At 38.9% G+C, this 25495-nt stretch overlaps 2 protein-coding genes across 5 annotated transcripts in view; both read right to left on the bottom strand.

Annotated features, from left to right (window-relative positions):
* The window catches only part of LOC127663515 (transcription factor COE1-A-like), a 141970-nt gene extending 133885 nt beyond the window's left edge, over positions 1–8085 (bottom strand). For all 4 annotated transcript variants that reach the window (XM_052155120.1, XM_052155121.1, XM_052155122.1 and 1 more), the window contains exons 1-4: positions 7390–8085; positions 6332–6488; positions 5272–5335; positions 4255–4310 (exon numbers count right to left, since the gene is read on the bottom strand). In XM_052155120.1, the coding sequence (XP_052011080.1) occupies positions 4255–4310; positions 5272–5335; positions 6332–6488; positions 7390–7523 (411 nt within the window). In that variant the 5' untranslated portion in view covers positions 7524–8085. The remainder of the gene's footprint in view (positions 1–4254; positions 4311–5271; positions 5336–6331; positions 6489–7389) is intronic.
* A 3788-nt stretch (positions 8086–11873) lies between these two features.
* The window catches only part of LOC127617104 (RING finger protein 145-like), a 41596-nt gene continuing 27974 nt past the window's right edge, over positions 11874–25495 (bottom strand). Inside the window, exons 8-11 of the mRNA XM_052088993.1 lie at positions 18002–18184; positions 17745–17892; positions 15680–16036; positions 11874–13426 (exon numbers count right to left, since the gene is read on the bottom strand). Of these exons, the coding sequence (XP_051944953.1) occupies positions 13073–13426; positions 15680–16036; positions 17745–17892; positions 18002–18184 (1042 nt within the window). The 3' untranslated portion in view covers positions 11874–13072. The remainder of the gene's footprint in view (positions 13427–15679; positions 16037–17744; positions 17893–18001; positions 18185–25495) is intronic.

Below are 25495 nucleotides of genomic sequence, written 5' to 3'. Positions count from 1 at the left end.
GTTCCACTGAATTGGTATTTATCATGTTTACAGATCAAATTAAACATAGCTCAAAACAAAGATGAACTCACATAGTGAAAGGCATATAATGGAAATTCATAGTTTTCGATAGTTTTAAAATTTGAAGTTCGCTGAATTAATTGAAGAGCCTTGGACAAGTGTTTATAGAGCCGTTCAGTTTCTAGTCCACAAACCTGGACGAGAATTCGATATGAGTTCACTCAGGATTTTCATATGGGTTTTTAGAATGGCAGTTTTGGAATTAGAAGTAAAATACAGTCCGTTATAAACATTATTTGAATATAGGTGGACATTTTTATCAGCAACATAAATTACAAACAGTCATACCTCAAATGTACATTGTAAAGCCGTTTTGAAGAAACGTACTTCCAAAAAAAAAAAAATAAATAAATAAATAAAAAAATCACACACAGCAGCTTAAAAATTTTGCTTCAATAGGTATGACTAAATGTAATTTATGTTGTAGAACATGACGTCCAAGTCTTTTCAATTAATGTTTACCATTTACATTTACGCGTTTGGCAGATGCTTTTTATCCAAAGCGACTTACAATGCACTTATTACAGGGACAATCCCCCCGGAGCAACCTGGAGTTAAGTGCCTTGCTCAATGACACAATGAGTCACCATTCGTGGGGGTAGAACCAGCGACCTTCTGATTACCAGCTATGTGCTTTAGTCCACTACGCCACCAGAGAAAATCCAGAGAACCCATGATGAATTAGTTTTCTAGGTTTGCCTACAAACTGATATGATGGCTTAACAGCTCTATTGCCAATAATATAAATTACTTGTTTATTATGTGCACAGGGCCAATGTATACTTATTTTTTATTTCACACACAGTACGTGTGATGCAAATTTTGTCATCAGCACTTTGTCAGCGCATGCACTTGCCATTGACTACTAAAGAGTATCACAATGTAGCCGTGTATGCCTCAAATGTATCTGCATGGGCACATAATCAAAATAATATTCTTTGAAAGGCTGAGCTCTCGACCACGTGCGAGATGGAAAGGCACGCCATAAAAACAAAGTATACCTCAGCCAGTAGTCTCGTACAGCAGGCTGTTCACCTACAGAGGTGAGTAATGAATGATTTGGTTACTAAACTTAAATATAATACAATACTTATAAAGCTGTTTTGTCTATTGGATATTGAACACTAATAATCAGTACTGTATCGGTCATACAGAAAGCAATATTGGTTGATCTCTGATATAACAGGCTTATGTGTGTACAGAAGCTCTCAGTAGTTAACAGTGTGGTCAGGCGACTGGACTTCACTGCCTTGCTAAGTGCTAAAGAGAAGTGTGTGTTGAACAGCTCTATAAACCTGCTCATCAGCCCTCACGCCTGATGCTGCCAAAGCTAGCACATGCTGAGTGGAGAGGCGCTCTTAGCCTCTCTGTACAGAGTTATGGGGCTTTAATGGGAAATCTTAAACACATTGTGAGCACTCCTTTGGCATATGTAGGCTGACTGCTCACCGCAGAGTGGTTTTGGACTGGGTTTTCTGAAAGGCATTTAAAGACCAGCAAACACTTTGTCATAACCTAAGCTGTTTCACACTGACATAGAAGAGAAAACCATGCTGCAGTCAAAACTACAACAAGTGCAGAGAGCAAGAAGAGGGGCCATGTGCCAGAAAAGGGCCCAGTGCCAGTTTGTCTTAACATGAATGCAAGTCATGAGGTATTGTATGTAAATGTGGTAAATTGTATATCTGATAAAAGGATTCTGGGAAACACAGCTAAATAATCTTTTGTTGCTTAGAAACTTGAATAGTATGCAATAACGTACAAAAAGTACCATGTTTTTAACCATGTTTACTATGGTAATACTTCTGTATTCTCTACATTATCAAGGATTACCATGGTAATACCACAGTATGTGAAAATGTTAATTATTCAGTACCAAACATATTTCAAAGTACCATGGTATCACCATTTGACACCATCACAAAAAGTACCAGTATATTATGCTAGCGTGTTGACTTGGCTGTCAAACTCTGCACACACAATCCCTCTCTCTCGTTCATTCAGAACCACCACATCATTAACAGGTATGGCAGGGCCATTTGCCACCGAAATAGCCAGTAAATCAGTCAGAAATATATGTGCACGTATAACAACCCTGGGGAGTAAAACGGCTTTTTATTGAGACACTCAGTGAAAGGCTGAGCCAGGGCCAGTCCCCCTGGCCTCTGTATTTACCTCAGGGGTGTCAGAGAACAGTCTCTCTCCCTCAGCACAACGCTCCTGCATTTCACCCACATACATAAATCTGTCCAGCTACATGCCGGCCAAACCGCTAAGCGAAGTGAGGGCAATAACCGGCATCAGTAACAGCACCTAGCTTTGTAGCACTTAAACAGTCATGAAAAGAAATTATAAACCATTATACAAATAAATAAATAAATAAAATACACAATACAGAAAGAGTTCGTCCAAGCAAAGACATGCTGTGGAATGTTCGTGCCAACTGTAATGTCCAAGTATTTCTAGAAGGAATTCAGGAATGGAATTCCTGCTTTTAGTCATTGCAAAAAGAGTAAAATCTTTAGATATTTAGTCCATTATAAATAAAAGTATTGCACTCTATATACAAAGCCAAAAATATACTATAATTGACAAATTAAAAAATCGAGTTTTAGAAAAAAATTATTATATGTAGTCTTTGTTATATACCTTAATTAATGGTATACATATATATATATACTTTTTTTTATTATTTATAATATTACAATAGGGTAAGTGTGCTAGCTTGTAAATCACATGTGTTCAGAGCATTCCTAAAAAAATAGACATATTTAAATTTGAATTATATTTCTTATATTGCCACTTATGTCACATTGTTGACTATTATTTACAAGACTAAATACTTTAGATATGTAGTCTATTATAAATCAAATCATTACACTATACAAAGTAAAGCAGATAATCTACTAATTGACCAATTTATAATTAATTGAGTTTAAAAACAAATAACCTATGTAATATACAGTACATACATGCGTGCACACACACATACACACACACACACACACACACACACACACACACACAGTATACACCACACACATGATGAGGCAGCAGACAATAGGGTAAGCACGCAGGCTTGTAAATCACATGATATAAGTGTTCAGAGCGTTCACAGACTCACACAGTCTGTCACAGCTATGACACTGCACCGTGCCTGCTAATTACCTGATATCATACACACTTCACTCTGCTATCACAGCCTGGGGGCACACACTCACACATACTCACATGTGTGCAGACACTGTGATACAAAACATCTAATAGAAAATCAGCTAGTGAGAAATGCAATAAATGTTTGATATTAATCAAATTATGTTATTAGTTTTCATGTCTCAATTGTAATGTTTAACAATGTATTCTAGATATTGTTATATTTCTCTCTTCTTTCTGTCCTTTGTAATCTTACAACCAATAAAGGGTTTACTTGTAAATACTAAACTTATTTTCATATTGACTGTCATAGGCTTCTTGACTCTCAGCTGTAAGCGACTTTTGGATACACTTCATTGTCTTCAAAATACAACATTTAGAGAGCGAGAGAGATGAGAAAGTGAGGGGAAGAGTGCAGAAAAGAAAAGGACCTATGGAATTCAGAGGTTTCTCTTACTGCCCTGTGTCGTTTTAATGTTCAAATCCCGCACTTAATGCAACAAAAAATTGGTATAACCTAAAAGTCAGGATGACTCTTTTAATAAAAAATAATAAACAAACTGTTAATTGAATGTACCACATGAAGCACATTTTTAAGTTACCTGACAAAACATTTTAAATGTGTAGTTTGCATATACACACTGAATAATACACTAGCCTGACTGTCCCAGCTTTTTTTTTAAACATTGCCAGACACCACTAGATAATTCCTTGTGACAGTGAATACAAATAAATATCTTATGCTCACTCTTTTTTTCTCTCTCTCTCTAGCTATCAATCTCACTGTCACATATATGCACATAAATACATGCATATGCTCAGTCATCTTAAATGATGTCCCTGAGAGAGGATGTCATATTTAGACACTAACTGATTCTCGTGCCCCTGAGGCATGCTATATTTTAACCCCAAACTCACCAGGGTGCATGACACACATGCACATATTCACTCTCGCTCAGTGCAAAGCATACATCACACCAAGATTCTCTAAATATATTAGTGTCACCAGCAGACCATGAGGATTATTAAATAACATCTTACCTGCTTGGTCATGGAGTCAATCAGGCGTACATAAAAGTCCTGTTCTGTTCTGATGCCTGTTAAAGGAGAAGAGAATTTCTCTTCAGCTCATGAGAAAATGCAAGTCACACATGCACATTTTTGGGGGATCTGCAATGAATCTGACAGGTACATATTTATAATTCCCATTGACATGGGTTTAATACAATGCAGATGCTTCAAATGTTAAGACAATTTGGGTTGAAAAACCCAACCCTACTTTGCTACTTAAAGTGTTAAAGTATTATGAATAAATTTAGCTTTGGATGAAACACAAATTGAAACAGCCTTAGGCCTACATATATGCAAACTAAATAAATAGGTTAAATATGGGTACATAGAGAAAAAGCACAAGACAAAATGTGAATCTAATAAAATAAGTGATGGCATGGCATTCTTTTAAACTCAGTCAATCAAAATAACAATTATTAATTTATAATAATAATTTATAAAATGTATTTTTATTTTGTATTTATAAATATGTGTTCAAAATGTATTGGTGGTTTTAATATTCTTACCACTTTAGAAAACAGTAAAAAAGAGTGTGCTTTCATTATGGCTAGGCAATTAGCTTCCATCAAAAATGAAGTGCACATTTTGGGAAAACGGGTAACCAGAAAAGTGCACTAATGGGAATCGTTTTGTGTTGAATTAATATTTATAGTTAAAAGGACATGACTTTGCTGCGCATTTGCTCATTCTGCTTCAACAATAACAAGAATTAATATGACACTATTTTGATACAATATTAATAATAAAAAATAATAATAAAATAATAATAATGGTCTAATACATGCAGATAATTACATTCATATTCATGTACATTCATGAACTTCAATCAGTTTGATCTAGTTATATAGTAAATTATTTATTTATTTTTCCCTCCTTCTACTTTTTTCTGTCTGTCTCACTGTCTTTTAATTCAATTTCTTGTGTTGTAAATCCCCGATGTGTTTATGCAAAGTTCAATCAGCCTTAGATGAATGCGTTCCTTCTTACCGTTGCTGTAAAGAAGCTGCAATCTGTAATGGATCCCATTGTTTGTCTTTTCCCCGGTAGATTCCTGCAGAAATAAATATGGTATTAATCAAGAAAAAACAATTGGACTATTTCTGACCCCTGTAGACCACAAGGAACAAGAAAGAAAGAAAGAAAGAAAGAAAGAAAGAAAGAAAGAGAGAGCGAGAGAGAGAGAGAGAGAGAGAGAGAGAGAGAGAGAGAGAGAGAGAGAGAGAGAGAGAGAGAGAGAGAATTAAACAAGCTGAAACGAAATCTGAACTAGGGTAGTTTAAAGATAAAGAACCATTTAAAATCATTAATGTCTTCTGAATAGAAAGTTTTGTGTAGCCTAATTAAAAAAAAAATGCTATTGCACAATTAAATGGAAGTAACGAAATATTATATTAATATTATGCAATTTTATATGATAATTATATAATGCTATTTTAATTAAATCAACGGTCACTTCACACGAGAAGATACGTTCACAAATGCTATTTATTTGTGTCCTGTATTTTTATTAAAGTAGCCCATCGTTCATCACGATAACACAAATATATTTTAAAATATTCAACAACCTAATTTAGGGAATATTTTATAAAAGGGGATGTTACTCTTTGACCTGCGTCTCACAACTCAATACTGTTCAACTTTATGTAAAAATCACAAAAGTTTTCAGATTCGTAACGCTCCAACAGAAAAGTGCCCTGAAGGAAAAGCAAACATTGATTTATTTATTCTAAAATGTGCGTTCCTCTTAAATAATAAGTAATGAATATGCAATATGTAATATGTCAAATATTAAACAGAAAGAGAGAGAGAGAGAGAGAGAGAGAGAGAGAGAGAGAGAGAGAGAGAGAGAGAGAGAGAGAGAGAGAGAGAGAGAGAGGGTGGAACAGTAATTTAATGAGCATGGACATACCTTTCAACTGTAGTCTATAGCATTTTCTCTACAATTTAACAGTAGACTATATCAATACTTTTTTAACACATTTTTTTATCGAAATATGCAAAGCATATCCTACATTTCATGCAATAAAGAATAAAGAAATGTACTTGCCTTTTCTTTTTCAACAAATCCAACAAAAGAAGTTCTTTCTATTTCCACGGGTTGTCCTTGTCTGTCGTATAGGGCTAAAACGAAGTGGAAGAAGTTGGATTTACGAAGATTTGACGGAGGCTGCTTCTCAAAGTGTGCCCGAGCAAGACCCACTCCACTGTTAACAAATTCAAGAGAGAAAGAAATACATTTGTAAAAAACTAGATTTATATTTAAGTGGTTAAATAATTATTACCTTCTGAAAAAAGTCAAAATCAATTTTATTCAATAGACCGTTTCCTCCATTAGGACTAAAAGCTTTTCTGTGTTTTCAGTTTGTTCAAACAGACATTTAAAAGGACTATTAATTATTATTAAAAAAAAAAAAAAAAAAAAAAAAAAACTTGTCTTAAACATCATAGCCTAATTGTGACTAGATGGTTAATATTTTAAAATAAAATAAAATAAAATAAAATAAAATAAAATAAAATAAAATAAATAAATAACAAATAAAGCAGGCGCAACACGTTGGGTGCAATTGTTGTTCATTAAAAAAATAATAATAATAATAATAATATATAGGCTATATGTACTATTACTAGCCTACTACTACTAATAGCATCTGTTAGATTGATAAATCTATGTAGCCTATCACAAACAACATTAAACTGAAAACATAAGGCTAAATCTTGTAGCCAAATTATTCGCAAAAAAGGCGACACCTCAATCACATTCAATATTTGAAACTTTCTTAACAAATGTTGGCAAAGTAGGACTTGACAAAGTCGTAGAAACGAAAGCATTTGTATGCCTAGCTGTTTTAATATTACCGTTAGAAACTTGCATTAAGACAACTCGAGCACTGTATCCATTGGACGATTCCGACAGCATGCCGGAGAGGATGCTACGAATCATAACTTTCGCAGCAATAAATCAATCTCTTGTCTCCTCATTGTTAAGAAGAATTTATCGCGTGATGATTAAGATGTTAAACGTGATCGTTTTATGTCGTCCAAACATGAAAAGGGATAATATTCCGTAGCGTGTATTGAGAGCGCTGGACACCGCCGCCGGCTTACCTCTGAGCGGCTGTGTTCGCATCCAACACTCCGGCACCCTGCATCCATGTCCGGACAGCGTTCATCCCGGCACCGATGGGCTCCTCTTTCATACTACTGCCGCTCCTTTGAATGCTGTCTTGAATCCCGAACATGAAAACAGACTTTTCCTGTCACCGTCTCAGCACGCCTCTTTTGATCGCCCCGTAAAAAACTAAGAATGCAAAAGTAAAAAAAATAAAAAGACAACGAGAAGTCTATTGGTGAGCTGGTGTCACCGTCTCTATTAGCGCTGCCTAACTGAAAACACAGCGACGTGCCAAAAGAAACGCCAGCTGTCAACATCCAGGTTTGGGAAACACTGTACAACAACAAACAAACAAACAAACAAACACACACAACTGTAAGGCGAATAGGGGCGCGTGAGATTAGACTGGAGGTCCCTGTGGTCTACCGTGCGCACCTTGGCAACAACAAAAAAATAGTCTAATGTCACTTTAAGAAACAATAGGCTCAAGCACGGGCTTCGCTGAGGGTTAGATCAAATGTCATCATCCACAGACACTTTTTTCTTTATTTTCTCCTTTCCTTTCCTGGCTTGTTTCCACAAAGAGTGTTCTCTGAACAAACCACATGAATGAGCAATATGAAATCAACCAGGAGACCCTTGTGGAGACAGCTCCCTCACTGCTACCCTTGTTCAAACGGGATAAATTTGTGTCCTTTCCCAAAGGAATCCGATTTGACTGTCTTTGGGAACTAAACACAAGCAAACTAAACCCAAAGGGAGGAGGAGGCGGAGGAGGGAGTGACTCCGCGGGCAGGGCCGCCCTCTAAACATATAAGTAAAGGCGAATTATCATTAGCTGTCCACCCAACCACAAAGCCCGACACCTAATTAGATATCACAGCCCGCCCTGTCCACTGAGCGAGCGGTGCGTTTAGAGAGAAACCCGAAAAGAAGCAATGCATGTGTGTTAAATGTCTTGCGAGTAACTGCCTACCAGAGTGTCACTGATGCCAAATTGACGTGTTCACATGAGCACTGGTTTATGGTGGGTTATTTTTTAATATTGTTGGGCTGTTTTTAGTAACCGCCCAGCAAATTGGGTTTAATAGGCTACTAGTATGTTCAATTGTAAGGGCCCAGTTGTAATTGCAGAACAATGCTATAACTGTAGGCTACTGGTAAAATAAAAATATATGTGGTGCAGCATTAACAGCATGATTAAAGTTAACAGAGATTACTTGTCATCGAAATATTGAGACCAGAGTCAGGTCGGTATTAATTTTGGGTATGAGAGGCATTACCTCCCCCCATCCCCTCCAGAATCTATGCCCCTGACTATATAACTGACTGAATAATTCAGAACAGGGTGTTGTACTGCCAGAGGACACAAACATTTTAACAGCCGTTTTGTCAGATACGATATAAAACAATAATGTGTAGCCTATAGGACTAAAGCCAAAAACCATTACATTGCCCACTTTTTTTCACACAGCAATTTTGAGGTAGGCCTACGTTTAATTAGTAAATAAAATATACAAATAAACAGTAAATAAAAAGATGCAATTATAAAGCCTTGTTAGCCTATATTTGAAAAATTTTCCAAAAACGAACATGTCCCTGCACTGGAAATGATTGCACAAGAGCTTAATCAAAATACTCCACAGAGGGCAGAGGAAGTAAGGGAGTCCATCCAGGTCAGGCAGAGGGGGATTCTGCTCCCCCTGTGTCTCTGTATTTATATTCCCACAGAAGTTAAAAGTGGAAGAATTTACACAAGAGTCTCTTTTTTCATGCGCTTCAGCGGCCCAAAATTTTATCGGACATGTATCAACATACATACACATTATGCACATTTGCCATGTGTGTGTGTGTGTGTGTGTGTGTGTGTGTGTGTGTGAAAAGGTAGAAGAATGTGAGACTTCCATAACCTATCCGTGCATTTTCATTTTATTATAAAATAATAATCTTGTTTCTTACAGCGAAAAATACAATTTGATTTAGAAACAGATGTCTACATAAATCACAATGTCGTTGATGACTAATAACATTTAATTGAATTGAATAACCATAAAATACATCATAATGTAAAACAAGCCTTTATGTACTTTTGTAAGTTTCAAAATATAAGGCCGTATGTCAACCATTTGCAAATATGAAAACATAACAACATAATAATATTGTCACTTAGATGGTACAAGACATCCAAATCCGCACGCCATGAGAAAAACAACATGTGGGTTTTTCTTTCATGCGTCAAGGTAAGCAGTCCGATGATAACAGTTAGTAATGCATTATTCATATTAAATAATCAAATAGTGTAGTCCGTCTCAGCCTTTCAGTGTGTAGGTCTAGGAAAATAAAAAACACTGAGACGCTCCTCTTAATTTGTGGTGATTTTGACAATTAGTAAAAATGTAGGGACAGTTTGTTGCTACATACTATAATGACAAAAAGCGTCAGCGATTTGTGAAAAGGGAAAAGAAAAAAAAAAAAAGGTGGGAAAAAATAAATCGCGTCATGAAGTGTTTCGGACTGACTCGAGCAAAGGGAAGTGCATGATTCATTGTTCATAGCACAACATTTCCATCTTGTGGCCATAAGTGGAAATACACGGCAGAATTAGTCACGTAAATAAAGTTGTTAATAAGTTGAAGGAAAAGTTCACCCACAAATGAAAATTGTCTTATCAATTACTCTAATGCCAACCAAGATGTGCATGACTTTCTTTCTAGTGCTGAACACAAATGAAGGTACGATTTTAGAAGAATATTTCAGCTCTGTAGATCCCTATAATGCAAGTGACTGGTGGCGAGAACTTTGAAGCTAAAAAAAAGCACAAAAAGGCAGCATAAAATTAATTCATGCGACTCCAGTGATTTAACCCATGTCTTTTGAAGTGATATTATACGTCTGAATGGGAAACCTTTTTACTATATAAATGACCATTTTCACTATCAAATTTTTTGTTTTTGGTAACTCCCATCTTTCCTGCATATCATTCACCTACTGGGCAGGGATGAGAACTTATAGTAAAAAAAAAAAAAAAATCTAATAATAATAAAAGGACTGGCATAACTATTCTTTTAAAGTACATTTCAATATTTTTTAAAGGTTACGTCACCATTACAAGTCATTTATTAGATGCACATTTACATATCACTTGTAAATATAAGTTCCCTTCCATATATTGCAACAACAGGACATTTTTATATTGAAAAAAATTGATAAAAAAAAAATGCTCACACACTTGATTTTAACCTTGCTAATCTGCAAGGCCTTTTTATAACTACACACGAGCAGAACTGAGTGGAACTTGCACTGTAGTGAAACAAAGCCTGTGAAAATAACAATTTATATTCTGGTTCTGAGAGGAAAAAATGCCTAGAGAATATCTGTCCTGTCCAAAAAAAAAAAAGGCTCCCTTTCACTTGTATTTTTTTTTTCTTCTTTTTTAACACAGAGGTCGGAGTTCAAGGCTAACTTTGATCAGAGGGATAGAGAAGGGTTGAAGGGTAGCACTCTTTGATTCGCTAATGTTTCTTCCATTCTCTCTTCCTGCTCCTCACACTAAAGGGAGTTTAAAATGCTCATACAGGAAAAGCAGGAAAATGCTCTCATCTGTCTGCACTACGACACTTCACACTGCCATCAAATAGATCAGGCATAGATGTAGGCCTTAGATGTATTACTTAAAACTGTCACTGTTACATTTCTAAATATGAAGGCAGATACAAAGCACATAGATTTAGGTATCGGCCAATACCTAGTACCACTACGAGTAGTTTTGTGATTGTAAACATATGCCATTCTATATGAATATGATATCTTTATATTGCCAATATTAGCATTTTCAGTAATTAAAAATGATAATTCAGGACTGTTTTAACAGGGTTTAGTTTATCTTTAAAAGTAAACATGGGAGGGAGAGAGAAGCTGCTTGCACATGTGAGAATCCACTTATATCAGGTAACGATGGATACAAATAAATTGTAAGATTTAAATGGTTTAAACACATTAAAATGTTTCTCATGTTTTCAAACTGGTCTTAGAAGCACTATGCACACATGTGCAATCGCGTCATTATGGTAATATACTCGAAAATATGAAATGATGACACCGATACGGAGTACAAGTTTTACCCCCAGTATTGGCCCGATAAGAGTACTACCTAGTAGTATCGGTGCACCTCTAATTACGACAGTATATTTTAGGGCTGTAAAGTAAATGTGAAGAGGAAAACAGGAGATCAGGCAATCTTCAGGCCTTTGAAAGACATTGAGTGGTCAGGAAAGCAGGGTATATCCTGTCTCTGTCTCTTCATCAGATGTTTTGATGATTTCAACAGTCTGACATTACCTCACTACTCGGGTGTGGGGCAGCCTATAATGTGTGGGTCTGCCTGATTCATTACAGGTGGGTTTAAGAGCCCTGGAGGTCTTATTACACTAAGAATGTCATAGCAAAAGAAAGCCAGGACAAATGTTTCAAATGTTAGGTTTTGATTTATTCTGACATTCAGGTTCACTTTCAGACTTCAGGCATTTTTCCTGAATTCAGGTGTAATTCAAACAAGTCAGCCTTCATAGAACGTCATTCCACGTTTATGCTGTATAAAAGCAAAGTGGGATAAATTCAAGATTCTAAAGGATTATGATCGATTTCAATTTGCTTTATGGAAAACATATGTAACAGCCTTTAAAAAATCTGGTCTTTTAGATAAAACACTTTTCCAGATTTAAAAAAATAAATAAATATTCATACAATTCAAATATCATTCGTTAAAAAAAATACAATAAACAAAAAAATTCAAGAAAAATGGCAAAGTGTGCTCATACATTCTTTAATGTATTCATGCTCACAAATGCAGTAAATGCCATTTACTGATGGGAATGAAATTGACTTCTAAACGGTCACCAATTCTTATCCATGGCCTTGGCTCTTTCCACCACTACCACTAGAGGTCGCACTAGAGGTGTAGATTTCATATAAGCCTAAGCCACTTCACGACACTTGGTGCTGCTTAACACTATATTTCTGCTTATCAAAACCCCTTTACATATATATATATATATATATCTTGATTCAATGCATACCTACCAAAATATTTTATATTAGACAAGACAAACTTTGGAGCATTTATGTAACATTAGTGCAAATGCAGTGGCATATATATATATATATATATATATATATATATAATTTCTCTCAAGAAAACAAATAGAGAACAGAAAAGAGGCAGGCTACTGCTATTGGATATTAAGAGCGTGCTAGTGGATATGTGCTAAGTGCCTAACGAGCATCACAGCACTATATTCAAGGGTCACATGATCACATTCAGGTTGGTGTTTGCTGGACATCATAGATTTGTAATAATGAAGGATGGGGAGGAGATGGTGATCATATGTCAATCAATCCATATGTCAAGATGTAGGGGTGAAATGGTTCTTTTCACCTCATGTAGGCTCTCTGACCAAATGCTTCTGTGATTGTCTGAATGAGAGAGAGACTAGGGTTTTGATTGTAGGCATGTCTAAGGAGCATTCAGCATACACAATATTAGACACAGAGAGGGCAAGAAGTTCCCATGTGAACCAACCCTCTACTGCAACACTTCTCTGTCTTTTGGCCAGCAGTGTTGAGCTGAATTTGGCTGAAGGCTGGTTTTAAGACTGGGAGAGGACAGGCTTAGCCAGCTCATCCTGAGGAGGAGCAGGTAGGAAACCCATAGTCACCAGGGGTCGTTTCCTTACAAACGCTCTTTTCTTGTAGTTCATCCGTAAGCTCTGAGGCTGGAGCTTGGGTAGCATCGTTTTGCTTGGGGTCCTGGAGGGTTGAGCCTGGCGTTGGGTGCTGTGGATGATCCAGAACCCCTGCTGGCTGTAAGGGCATCTCCTGTGGTGGGGTGTCCTCTGTTGAAGAGCTAGGCTGTAATGAACCTTTCAGTTGGCTGTGGCAAAGAGGGCAAGTCTCCTGCACATACAGCCACTTCTTCAAGCAGCTAGCATGGAATAAGTGACTGCAGGGGGTGATTACAGCTGACGTCATGTCCTAGATTAAAAAAAAAGACAACAGATTTGCACAACCTGGATAAAATCAGGCTTGTCTTAGATGCAATATCAAACACAGAACATGGATTCATATTATTTTGTCTTCTTGGGTTAGGGTTTTTTCAAAATCCTTAAACCAAGATTCTTGACTGCATCTCATCCTGGAGCTTTCAAGATATATACACCAAAATCAAACTCCATCTGTCAAATATACAAATGTAAGTGTTTCAACATCAAATAGCATCAGCATTCTCTCTCAACATCAAAGTTTGTCCTGACAAACTTTACCTATTTCCCTAGCCTGTAGGTCAGGGGTGTGCAACGTCAGACATCATAGCCATTTAAAGCCTGCAAATCCATTTGAGAAATAATTTAAAAAAGCAAATAAATGGCCTTGATTCCATTTCCCCTGCTGTAGGTACAGGCATTATTTAAGCGTGGATGGGTGGGAATTGTCCTGACCAATTTTTGCAGTGGTCAATTTTGTCCCCACCACTTTATAAAATGACTTGCAGTACGGATGTGTGTAATACAGAGGAAGCATCCGCAATTCAAGAATAGGAGTTTTCCTTTAATTTATATTGTGTGGTGATCTGATGGTGGAATTTGTATTTTTTTCTTTTAGTGCAAAGTGGTCGTTGCAGTTGTTATCAGTTGTGGAATACTTCATACCAAAGTGGCATTCAACTGATCACAAAGTATTGTCAGGACATTACTGATTTAAAAAAAAAAAAAAAAACAGCACCATCACTATTTGAAAAAACTAATTTCTGATCAAATCTAGACAGGCTCCATTCCCAGCAGCCATCACTCAAACACCTTATCCTTGAGTAATCATGCTAAATTGCTAATTTGGAACTAGAAAATCACTTGTCATTATATCAAACACAGTTGAAAGCTATTTGGTCCGTTATGATTGTTATCATTGTCTTTTTGTTTGTTTTTGAGTTGCCACAGTGTGCAGTAGACTGGTATGTCTTAAGATCAATATTAGGTTAAAAATGGCAAAAAAGAAACCGCTTTAACTAGAAAATCATCAGTCAATCATTGTTTTGAGGAATGAAGGCTATACAATGCTTGAAATTGCCAAAAAACTGTCTCTAACAAGGACAGAAAGAGATGTGGAAGGTCAGATGTACAACTAAACAAGAGGATAAATACATCTGAGACTCTAGTTTGAGAAATAGACACCTCACATGTCCTCAGTGACAGCTTCATTGAATTGTACTCGCTCAACACCAGTTTCATGTACAACAGTAAAGAGAAGACTCAGGGGTACAGGCCTTATGGGAAGAATTGCAAAGAAAAAGCCACTTTTGAAACAGAAAAACAAAAGAAAAGGTTAGAGTGGGCAAAGAAATGCAGACATTGTACAACAGATAATTGTAAGAGGGTTATGGATCTTAACCCCATTGAGGCTTTTATGGGATCAGCTAGACTGTAAGATGTGAGAAGTGCCTGACAAGACAGCCTCATCTATGGCAAGTGTTACAGAAAGTGTGGGGTGAATAGCTAGAATGCCAAGGATCTACAAAGCTGTCATTGCTGCACATGGAGGATTTTTCGATGAGAACTCTGAAATTATTTTTCAAATTGTAATAGTAATTTTTCATGTTATTAATGTCCTGACTATAAATTGTGATCAGTTGAATGCCACTTTGGTGAATAAAAGTACCAATTTCTTCCCATAAGAGCAAAATCTGTAAAAACAGTAATTACTAGGTACTAACTAGGTACTAATTACTAGGTACTAACCCTAAACCTTACCCCAACCCTAACCTTAACCCATATTAAGTACATGTAATTACCTAATATTTCTCAGTACTTTCTTGGGCAATTACACTGCAAGTATACTGAAAGAATACATACTGTAAAATAAATTGCAACCTTTAGATGTATATTGCATACAATTCAGCCCTACTCTTGATATGCATCCACAAACTTACAGCTGCAATTTTTGTTTACTAAAATAAAGTAATATTAGGGCATATTAGAATCCTGAACCCCTCATACTCATAGCAAACACTACCATTCAACCACTGGATGAGGACGAGTTAATGTATGTGCCTAAGTTTAATACTTAGGGTTAAAAAGAACAAACCTAGCCTTAGTAAGCACCACTAACTAGACAACTATCATCCATCTATCACAGAAATACACAAGAAGAGACATGCAATGCATCACAAAAATATATAGATTGTAACTGGACATCAATCACGAACAAAAATCCTCACATTCGTACACTCGTACACACCTGGTAGCAGATGGAACAGATGTCATTGTGCTGCTGAAGTTGCTGGTGAGAAGCAGTAGGCAGGCTCTTGATCTTGTTGACAGCATCTCTGCGGAGCAGGAAGCTCTGCCAGCCCAGCTGGGCCCTTAGCCATACATTATAGTAAGAATGGATGAGAACAATGGTGGAGCCCATCACAGTCCACTCCCCAAACACAGTCTCCGACACTCCGTACGCCACCACACAGAGGGCCACCAGGAACTCCAGCAGCCTGTAAGTACCATTCACCCAGTAGATGACATCATCCATGTTCTCAACTGGAGCCTTGCGGAACTCCTCTACCATGAAGAGCACGTAGATCAACAGTGTACCCAGCACCTGAGCATAAGAAAATAAGACTTAAGCAACAGCTTAATTTCACATTATACACAGATAATACCATCATGACTTTGATTGTGCCATCAGTGTTTAAGTATGCTGGGATGCAGTTTAACATTGGATCACTGCTGGTGTTACTGTTGGATTTGAATCATATTGGGGGTAGTCGGTAGTGTGGTGCAGAGCTTAAGATCTAGCCTGGTAACCTGATAATGGTGCAGGTTCCAAGCCTGCAAAAAAGCATCTATGGGCCATCACCACTGTGCGCTTACACAAAACACTTTACCTCAGGGTGCACCAGGTTATGCAGTCCATAATAGGTAGATTTGCATTGTAAGAGCATGACTGTAAAATCTGTTTTTGATTTAATTTTACCAACTGAAGAACAAGTAAAAATTATTGTCTGGGGAAATTGACAGAATGCCACGTGTGTTTATGCAAGAACTTGCATTGTTTTTAGCTCCAAACAATGCAGGTTTTTGTGTGAACATATGAGCCAACACACAACAGACATCAATATTTTCAAGTTGTTTCTCACCAAAACCAATCATATGTATTTAGAAGACTTGGATTGTGATGCACGAGTCACATTAACCACTTTTATGATACTTTTGGGCCCATAAGCTTTAAAGTGAGGCACCATGCACAGCAAATGCAAACTGAAATTCATTCAAACATTACCTTTAGCATTCTGCATTTAAAAAAAGTATTACAGTATTGGAATGACATTATGGCGAGTAAATTATGACTGAATTTTCATTTTTGGGTGAATTATTTCTTTAACATTTGAACCCAGAACATTCCTGTAGACTAAGGTTGCTGAATTTAGGTTTTTATACATTCTTCTGCATTCATTCAACCATATATAGCATGCAAAGATACTCAAATACCAAAGTTTCACTTCTTTCTTTAAGAAAATATTTCATTTCCCTATGATACATAAAGCATATCCATCTTAAGAATTGGTTGCTCACAGTAGAAGTTTCAATTGTAGATTTTGTTTATTAGATACTGTATGGTTTGTGTAGAAGAGTTTTCAACATGTATACAATATTAAAGGAATATTCCGGGTTCAATATAAGTTAAGCTCAATGGACAGCATTTGTGGCATAATGTTGATTACCACAAAAATTTATTTTGACTCATCCCTCCTTTTCTATAAAAAAAATTGAGATTACAGTGAGACACTTACAATGAAAGTGATTGGGGACACTTTTTGGAGGGTTTAAAGGCAGAAATGTGAAGCTTATAATTGTACCTCTTACATTCATTCTAATGTAATATTTGAGCTGTAAATTTGTTGTGTTTTGTTGACATTGCACATCATCATAGCTAGAATTAAATTAAATTAGCTAGAACTTTATACAGAAAAGGTTAGTAAGTGATTTTATCACACTAAATGTTTACGTGTTTACATGCATATTGTTTGTCTTTTCAAAAAGTGAGCCTATTAATGTGCAAAAATTGGCCCCCATTCCAGTCCATTGCCTCACTGTAACCCAGATATTTGCCTTTTTTAAAGAAAAGCAGGGGAAGTCAAAATTAATTGAGCTAATCAACATTATGCCAAAAATGCTGTTGATTGAGCATATATAACCCGGAATATTCCTTCAATGATATTACTTCAATTAGTATTGCTAATGTTATACTACCCCCCTCACTAATTCTCTAGTTCAGAGCTGATAATGTGTTTATGTGGAAGTTTTACCTGCAATGAGGTCAGAATGCTGGAGGAGATAATGATTAGCAGCCAGAAGTCCATATGGAAGAACTGACAGATCATGTAGGACATATATGCCGGGAACACCAGCAGGAACAAGCACAGGCTAACAGCACGGAAGTGCTTCCATAAACTCCTGTTGATCATGATTATAAAATAATATAGCAATGAACTACTATCTTGACATAACAAATAAAAACGTAACTTCAATAGTTATCCAATGGTTTAGTGAGCTTGGAGTTTACTTGTCTCTGGAGGCGCCCAATGCCAGCACTATGGGATCAGCTATCTCCAGCATGGACTGCAGGATGGAGGCCACTACAATGAAGAGGATTATGCTGAGGAGGAAGGCTCTGTGAATGACCTGTAGCTCAATCAGTCCAGTCTGTACAGCAAGGATCAAAAGAGTGATCCCTTCTGTCATGCCCCTGAGAGAGAGAGAGAGAGAGAGAGAGAGAGAGAGAGAGAGAGAGAGAGAAAACACAGATCGCAAAGCACTCAATTAACATTACAATATGATGTTGATTCTACATCACTTTTGAACCCTAAATTGATGTTGAAACAATATTGAAATTTCAACAACATCAATGTTAAGAAATTGAATCAATGCTAGATTTTGATCTTGATTCTACATCAAATGTTTTGAAACATTGACATTTACAACTCCAATGTTAATATTGTTGAATCAACATTGCAATCTGATGTTAATTCTGTATATATTTTGCACCTTTCGTACATGTTGAAACAATGAAATCTTAAAAAAAAAAATAATAATATTAACATGATTCGATTCAATCAATTAATAAAATGATGAACAACATAGAAATCTAAGAAAGAAAAAACATTATTTACAGGTCGATGATGAGCCTCTTTTTCCCCCCAGATCAACTAAAATGATTAAAAATACATACGCAATAACACAAATGCAATTCACACTAAACAATTACTTGAGTGGGGCCTGGGTAGATCAACGAGTATTGATGCTGACTACCACCCCTAGAGTCACAAGTTCAGAACCAGGGTGTTCTGAGTGACTCCAGCCAGGTCTCCTAAGCAACCAAATTGGCCCGGCTGCTAGGAAGGGTAGAGTCACATGAGGTAAAAAGGGGGGCCTGGGTAGCTCAGCGAGTATTGATGCTGACTACAACCCTTGGAGTAACAAGTTTGAATCCAGGGTGTCCTGAGTTACTCCAGCCAGGTCTACTAAATAATCAAATTGGCTTGGTTGCTAGGGAGCATAGAGTCACATGGGGTAACCTCCTCGTGGTCACGATAAGTGGTTCTTGCTCTCAATGGGGCGCGTGGTAAGTGGTGCGTGGATTGCGGAGAGTAGCATGAGCCTCCACATGTGGAGTCTCCACGGTGTCATGCACAATGACCCACGTGATATAATACACGGATTGACGGTCTCAGAAGTGGAGGCAAATGAGACTTTACCTCCACCACCCAGATTGAGGTGAGCAACCATGCCATCACGAGGACCTACTAAGTAGTGGGAATTGGCCATTCATAATTGGGAGAAAGGGGGATAAAATGATAAACAAATAATATAAAATAACAATTACTTCTATGACAAACACATATTTAATTACTCTTTTTATTTATTTTCTGGGGCTTAGAAATGTGACCGTCCAGAGACAGCAAAAAAAAAAAAAAAAAAAAAAAATCAAATTAAAAGATGAATTTGTTTTGGAAAACATAGATGTTGCATGAGTAGAGCACAATAATCTTTTATAATTAAATTAAAAAATAATCAGTGAAACCATTTTATTTTGAAATATGATTCATATTTGAAAAGCTTTTGTTCTTCAAATCATATGGTCATATGGTGTAACCAAAATTTGGGTAGCAATTTTGTCCTGTCAAAAAAACTAAAACAGACAAGCCCCCTTCAGCCCTTAAGACTGTTTATGAAATTTTGATATACTTGACTCAAATTCATCTTTGTAAAAAAAAAAAATAATAATCTTTTTTTTTTAATTAATGATTAGGTTGTGTATACTTATGTATTCAAGATGCAAGGAAAGTCTTTTAAACACATGGCATTGTTAAAGATTTTTATTTTATTTACTTATAAATGTAAATATATATATACACACACACACACACACACACACACACACACACACACACACACACACACACACACACACACACACACACACACACACACACACACACACACAGGCAGCCAAAAGTTTGGAATAATGTACAGATTTTGCTCTAATGGAGATCACAATGTATAGTCAGGACATAAATAACATGAAAAATTACTATTACAATTCGAATTTTTTTACCTTAAGTTCTTGTAAAATTCCTCCATGTGCAGCAATGACAGCTTTGTAGATCCTTGGCATTCCAGCTGTCAATTTGTCCAGATATTCAGGTGACATTTCACCCCACACTTCCTGTAACACTTGCCATAGTTGTGGCTGTTTTGTCAGGCACTTCTCACACCTTACATTCTTGCTGATCCCACAAAAGCTCAATGGGGTTAAGATCCATAACACTCTTACAATTATCTGTTGTACAATGTCTGCATTTCTTTGCCCACTCTAACCTTTTCTTTTGGTTTTTCGGTTTCAAAAGTGGCATTTTCTTTGCAATTCTTCCCATAAGGCCTGCACCCCTGAGTCTTCTCTTTACTGTTGCACATGAAACTGGTGTTGAGCGAGTACAATTCAATGAAGCTGTCACTGAGGACATGTGAGGTGTCTATTTCTCAAAACAATGATTGACTGAGGAGTTTCCAAAGAAAGCTGTTTATTTTTTGCCATTTTTGTCCTAATATTGACCTTAAGACATGCCAGTCAGTTGCATGCAACTCAAAAACAAACACAAATACAATGTTAATCTTCATTTAATGAACCTAATAGCGTTCAACGGTGTTTGATATAATGGTAAGCTAGTACCAAATTAGCAATTTAGCATGATTACTCAAGGATAGGTGTTAGAGTGATGGCTGCTGGAAATTATTTGATAAATAACTTTTGTTTTTGTTTTTTACATCAGTAATGTCCTGACTATACTCTGTGATCCGTTCAATGACACTTTGGTGAATTAAAGAACGAATTTCCTTCCAAAACAGCAAAATCTGTACTCATATTCATCACTTTTGTTAGTTTCAAACAATTTAGTGAAAATAAAAACAACATTAGCATAGTTTCTAGAGTGTATTTATCTTCACCACAGAAGTAATAACAGTAAAATAAAAATTGGTTGTTGCAGGAGGCAACGGAGGAACTTCAAAACTCATTTGCTGAATCAAGGCATCTAAAACAGAACAGATCAAAGAGAGAAAAAAAAACAGTAGGATAAACTCAATGAAACAGAATAATAATCTTAATTGTTCACAAGTGGAAATTTGGTTTGTACAATCCAGCAGTCACATTTTGACAAATCAATCATGTAGGCTTGTCCAGTCCTGGGAACTCAATGTCCTGCACATTTTGGATGTCTCAATTACCGAACATACCTGATTCCACTCATCCGGTGAGTAAACACTCCAATTAAGTGTGCCAGATCAGAAAAACCTCAATAGTGTGCAGTCTGTGGGAACAGACAATATACGGTTTGTCCAAGCAATCTCTGGTATTTTTACAAGAATATTATTAGAAAATGCCAAGGGTACTTCGCAATGCTAAAAGCTACACCTGCTACCAAGAGTGTATTTTCCCTAAGTTAAAAAAAAGTTGTTTTATACATTCGATTTGGTTACAGATTGTGTAGTTTGTAATGTACGTTTTTTTTGCTACATTAAATTGCCCAGTTGATTACTGGCAATTTTAAGAATTAAGTAGATTTTCAAAATAATCATCAGTTACAGCTATACATGAAGTCTGAGTTGATAATTATAGGGGTAAAAATAGTGAACACTGGAATTCACTCAAAGTTGGCTAGATCAACTAGCTATACCTAGCCACTTCTGCATTTAAAGTTAATTTGCACAATGCAAGCTATAAAGAAACTGTTTAAAACTTTTCTAACATTAAAACACTGCATTGTGGGAAACAGTATTACAAATTAAAACGTATCGGTTATCTAACGTAACCTCGGTTCTCTCTAGATGAGGGAACGAGTATTGCGTAAGCTAGCTTACGCTACGGGAAAGCTTCATCTTTTCTGAGATATTGAAGCCAAAAAATTATCCTTAATTTTTGTATCCATTGTCAACGCAGTGCGGCAGCTGCAGACCTTGAGCGGGCTAGCTAGCGAGCTCATAGGTTGCTCTGTGGCAACTGCTGCAGCCTATAGACGAGCTTGGGCGAACTCGCATCCAATGAGAGGCGTCCGCGCGCTCACTGCATCAAAGCCCGCCAAAATGGGCGTGACTAGAGTGCATATAAGCGTAGTTCGTAGGCTGGAACCCTGGTTTTCATTGACTGAAGCGAAAAGTCGCTCGTGGCGCGAAGCACGGCCGGCTACGCAATACTCGTTCCCTCATCTAGAGAGAACCGAGGTTACGTTAGGTAACCGATACGTTCTCTTACGAGAGGTTCTCTCGTATTGCGTAAGCTAGCTTACGCTACGGGAACCCATTGTCAGCGCCGTCGCGCCAAGCATCCACTGTATGAGCCCCAGGGAATTAAGGGGGACCCGGGGAGCCCTTATGAGTGGGGAAATAATATTTGGCCGGCAAGAATGCGGGTCATTGATTGTGTAATACATAAGCACATAGTGGGAAGGGAACGACAGAGCGGCAGTGCCGGTCTGTGTGGAATGTGTCCCATCAGTGCAGCTCACCAGGGGAGCTGTAGCGTATTAAACCGCTAGTAGTTTTGCCTGCAGAGCGGGCACTTCCATATTGTAAAATCTGACAAAGGTGGAGGGGAAGTCCATCCCGCTGCCACACATATGTCGTGAATGGAAATCCCGCTGGACCATGCCCATGAGGATGCCATGCCTCTAGTGGAGTGAGCCCTAATGCCCAACGGGCATGGCAGGTCTTTTGACGCGTATGCAGCAGCAATAGCGTCCACTATCCATCTAGATAGTGTCCGTTTCGAGGTGGCGAGACCTTTGGTGCGCCCTCGAGCGAAACGAAAAGCTGCTCGGAGCGTCTGAAAGCAGCGGAGCGCGCAGTATACAATCTCAGTGCTCTGACCGGGCAAAGGAGATTGGCGTCGCGTTCGCTATCCGGTGCTGGCAGCGCCGATAGGAAATGACCTGTGCTCTGAAAGGAGTACCGATCACCTTGGGAACATAGCCGTGTCTAGGCTTTAAAATGACCTTGGAGTCACTTGGTCCAAACTCAAGACACGCATGCGCTGACAGACAGCGTGAAGGTCTCCCACACGTTTGACTGATGACAGGGCAGTCAGAAAAACTGTTTTGAGTGAAAGGTATTTCAAATCCACGGATTGAAGTGGTTCGAAAGGGGGCTTTCATAGTTTCGAGAACTATAGAAAGATCCCAGATAGGAACCGATGGGGCGCGGGGGTTCATCCTTCTAGCTCCCCTGAGGAAGCGGATGACCAGCTCGCTTTTACCCCATGACTGGCCGTGCAGGGGTTCAGCGAACGCCGCAACGGCCGCCACATACACTTTGAGCGTGGATGGGGATCTGCCCTTATCCAGCAGCTCTTGTAGAAATACGAGCAGCGACGACACCCCACATGTCCGCGGGTACAGGTCTCTGTCGGTGCACCATTTTGAGAACACAGACCATTTTGACGCATAGAGTCTTCTCGTGGAAGGGGCTCTAGCGTGTATGATGGTGTTTATTACTCCTTCTGGCAGAGCGACGGGTAGTCGTTGATCAACCACGCATGCAGCGCCCAGCGCTCTGGGTGGGGATGCCAGATTGTGCCGCGAGGATGGACCACGGCACTGTCAGTGACAGCTGCGTAAGCTCCGGGAACCATGTCTGATTCTCCCAACGCGGGGCTATGAGGAGCACCGAGTGACGCGTTTCCCTGATCCTCTGCATTACCTGTGGCAATAGCGAGACGGGAGGGAAGGCGTAAAGCGGGCGTCTGGGCCAGTCCTGGGCCAGCGCGTCCTCGCTTTTCGAGAAAAATATTGGGCAGTGAGAGTTCTCTTTGGACGCAAAGAGGTCTATCTCTGCTCTGCCGAATAGGTGCCATAACGTCTGGACTGTTTGAGCGTGCAGGGACCATTCCCCTGGGGAATATTGTCTCTGGACAGTCTGTCCGGGCCGTCGTTCAGGTGGCCTGGCACGTGCGTCGCCCTCAGCGGCGCAGGTGGCACTGGGACCAACTCAGTATGCGTTTTGTCAGATGGAAGAGGTTCCTGGATCTGACACCGCCCTGACGGTTTAGGTAGGATACCACAGATCTGTTGTCCGAACGGACCAGAGCGTGGTGACCCTGAATGACCGGGAGAAAGCGCATGAGCGCGCATCGACCGCTATCATTTCCAGACAATTTATGTGAAGGAGCTTTTCCTGAACTGACCATAGGCCGAAAACCGGAGAGCCCTCGCAGACCGCGCCCCAACCCGTGTTGGACGCGTCTGTCGAGATGACTTTTCGGCGAGATACAGCTCCCATTGTCACTCCCGCTGATACCATTCGGCCACTGTCCAGGGCTGCAGAGCTGATATGCAGGTCTGAGTCACCTTGATGGGCTGGCGGCCTGTGGCCCAAGCCCGGCGAGACGCGGGTGTTTAGCCAATGCTGAAGCGGGCGATGTGCAGTAAACCCAGCTGAAGTACTGCTGCGGCTGAGGCCATGTAACCTAGCACTCTCTGGAATTTCTTCAGAGGCGTGAGGCTGTTCATCTGAAAAGATGCGGCTAGTCGCTGAACACGGCGGCGGCTGTGTAGATAAGCGAGCCGTCATTGCCACGGAGTCTAGTTCTATTCCCAGGAAGGAAATGGTCTGACTGGGCTGTAGTGAGCTCTTGGTCCAATTGACTGCAAGACCCAAACTGTTCAGATGGCTGAGGAGAACTGCTCTGTGAGACAGAAGCTCCATATGTGACTGAGCCATAATCAGCCAGTCGTCCAAATAGTTCAGAATTCGCAAACCCTGACTCCGCAGGGGTGCGAGCGCCGCATCCATGCACTTCGTGAAAGTACGGGTGCTAAGGACAGGCCGAACGGAAGGACGGTGTATTAATAAACCTGGCCGTCGAGGCGAATCTCAAGAATGGCCTGTGACGGGGATTTATCTGAATCTGAAAGTATGCATCTTTCAGATCGAGAGAAATAAACCAGTCCCCTGGCGCACATGCGCGAGGAGTTTCCTGATTGTAAGCATTTTGAGCGGTCTTTTTGCAAGCACCTTGTTCAAAACCCTGAGATCTAATATGGGTCTGAGGCCGCCGTCTTTCTTGGGAACAAGAAAATAACGGCTGTAAAGCCCCGACTCAGCTCAGAGAGGGTGGCACTTTTCTATGGCCCTTTTGCACAGAAGGCTTGCTATTTCTGAACGAAGCATGCACGCTGCTTCCGTGTTCACAGTGGTTTCGAGCCGCGCTCTGAAGCGAGGGGGCGGCGATCGAACTGTAGCAAATAGCCCTGTTGTATTGTGCTTAACACCCACTTGGATATCCCTGGAATAGCTTCCTCGCTTTGAAGCGTAACGCTAGAGGGTGAATGGCCAATTCGCTCTGATTGCCGCACACAGAGCGCTGAACAAAATGTGTGAGCGCGTTTAGTGTGTTCATGCATGATTGCTCGCAGACAGCATGAACAGGCTGTTTTGTGAGTGACTTCCCGATTGGAATGAATGGGGAAAGAGTCACATCTGTTACGTGATGCGCAAGCATAGTCAT

This window comes from Xyrauchen texanus, chromosome 23, assembly GCF_025860055.1.
Source record: "Xyrauchen texanus isolate HMW12.3.18 chromosome 23, RBS_HiC_50CHRs, whole genome shotgun sequence".
NCBI lineage: Eukaryota > Metazoa > Chordata > Actinopteri > Cypriniformes > Catostomidae > Xyrauchen > Xyrauchen texanus.
This window is presented reverse-complemented; position numbering and strand designations above follow the sequence as displayed.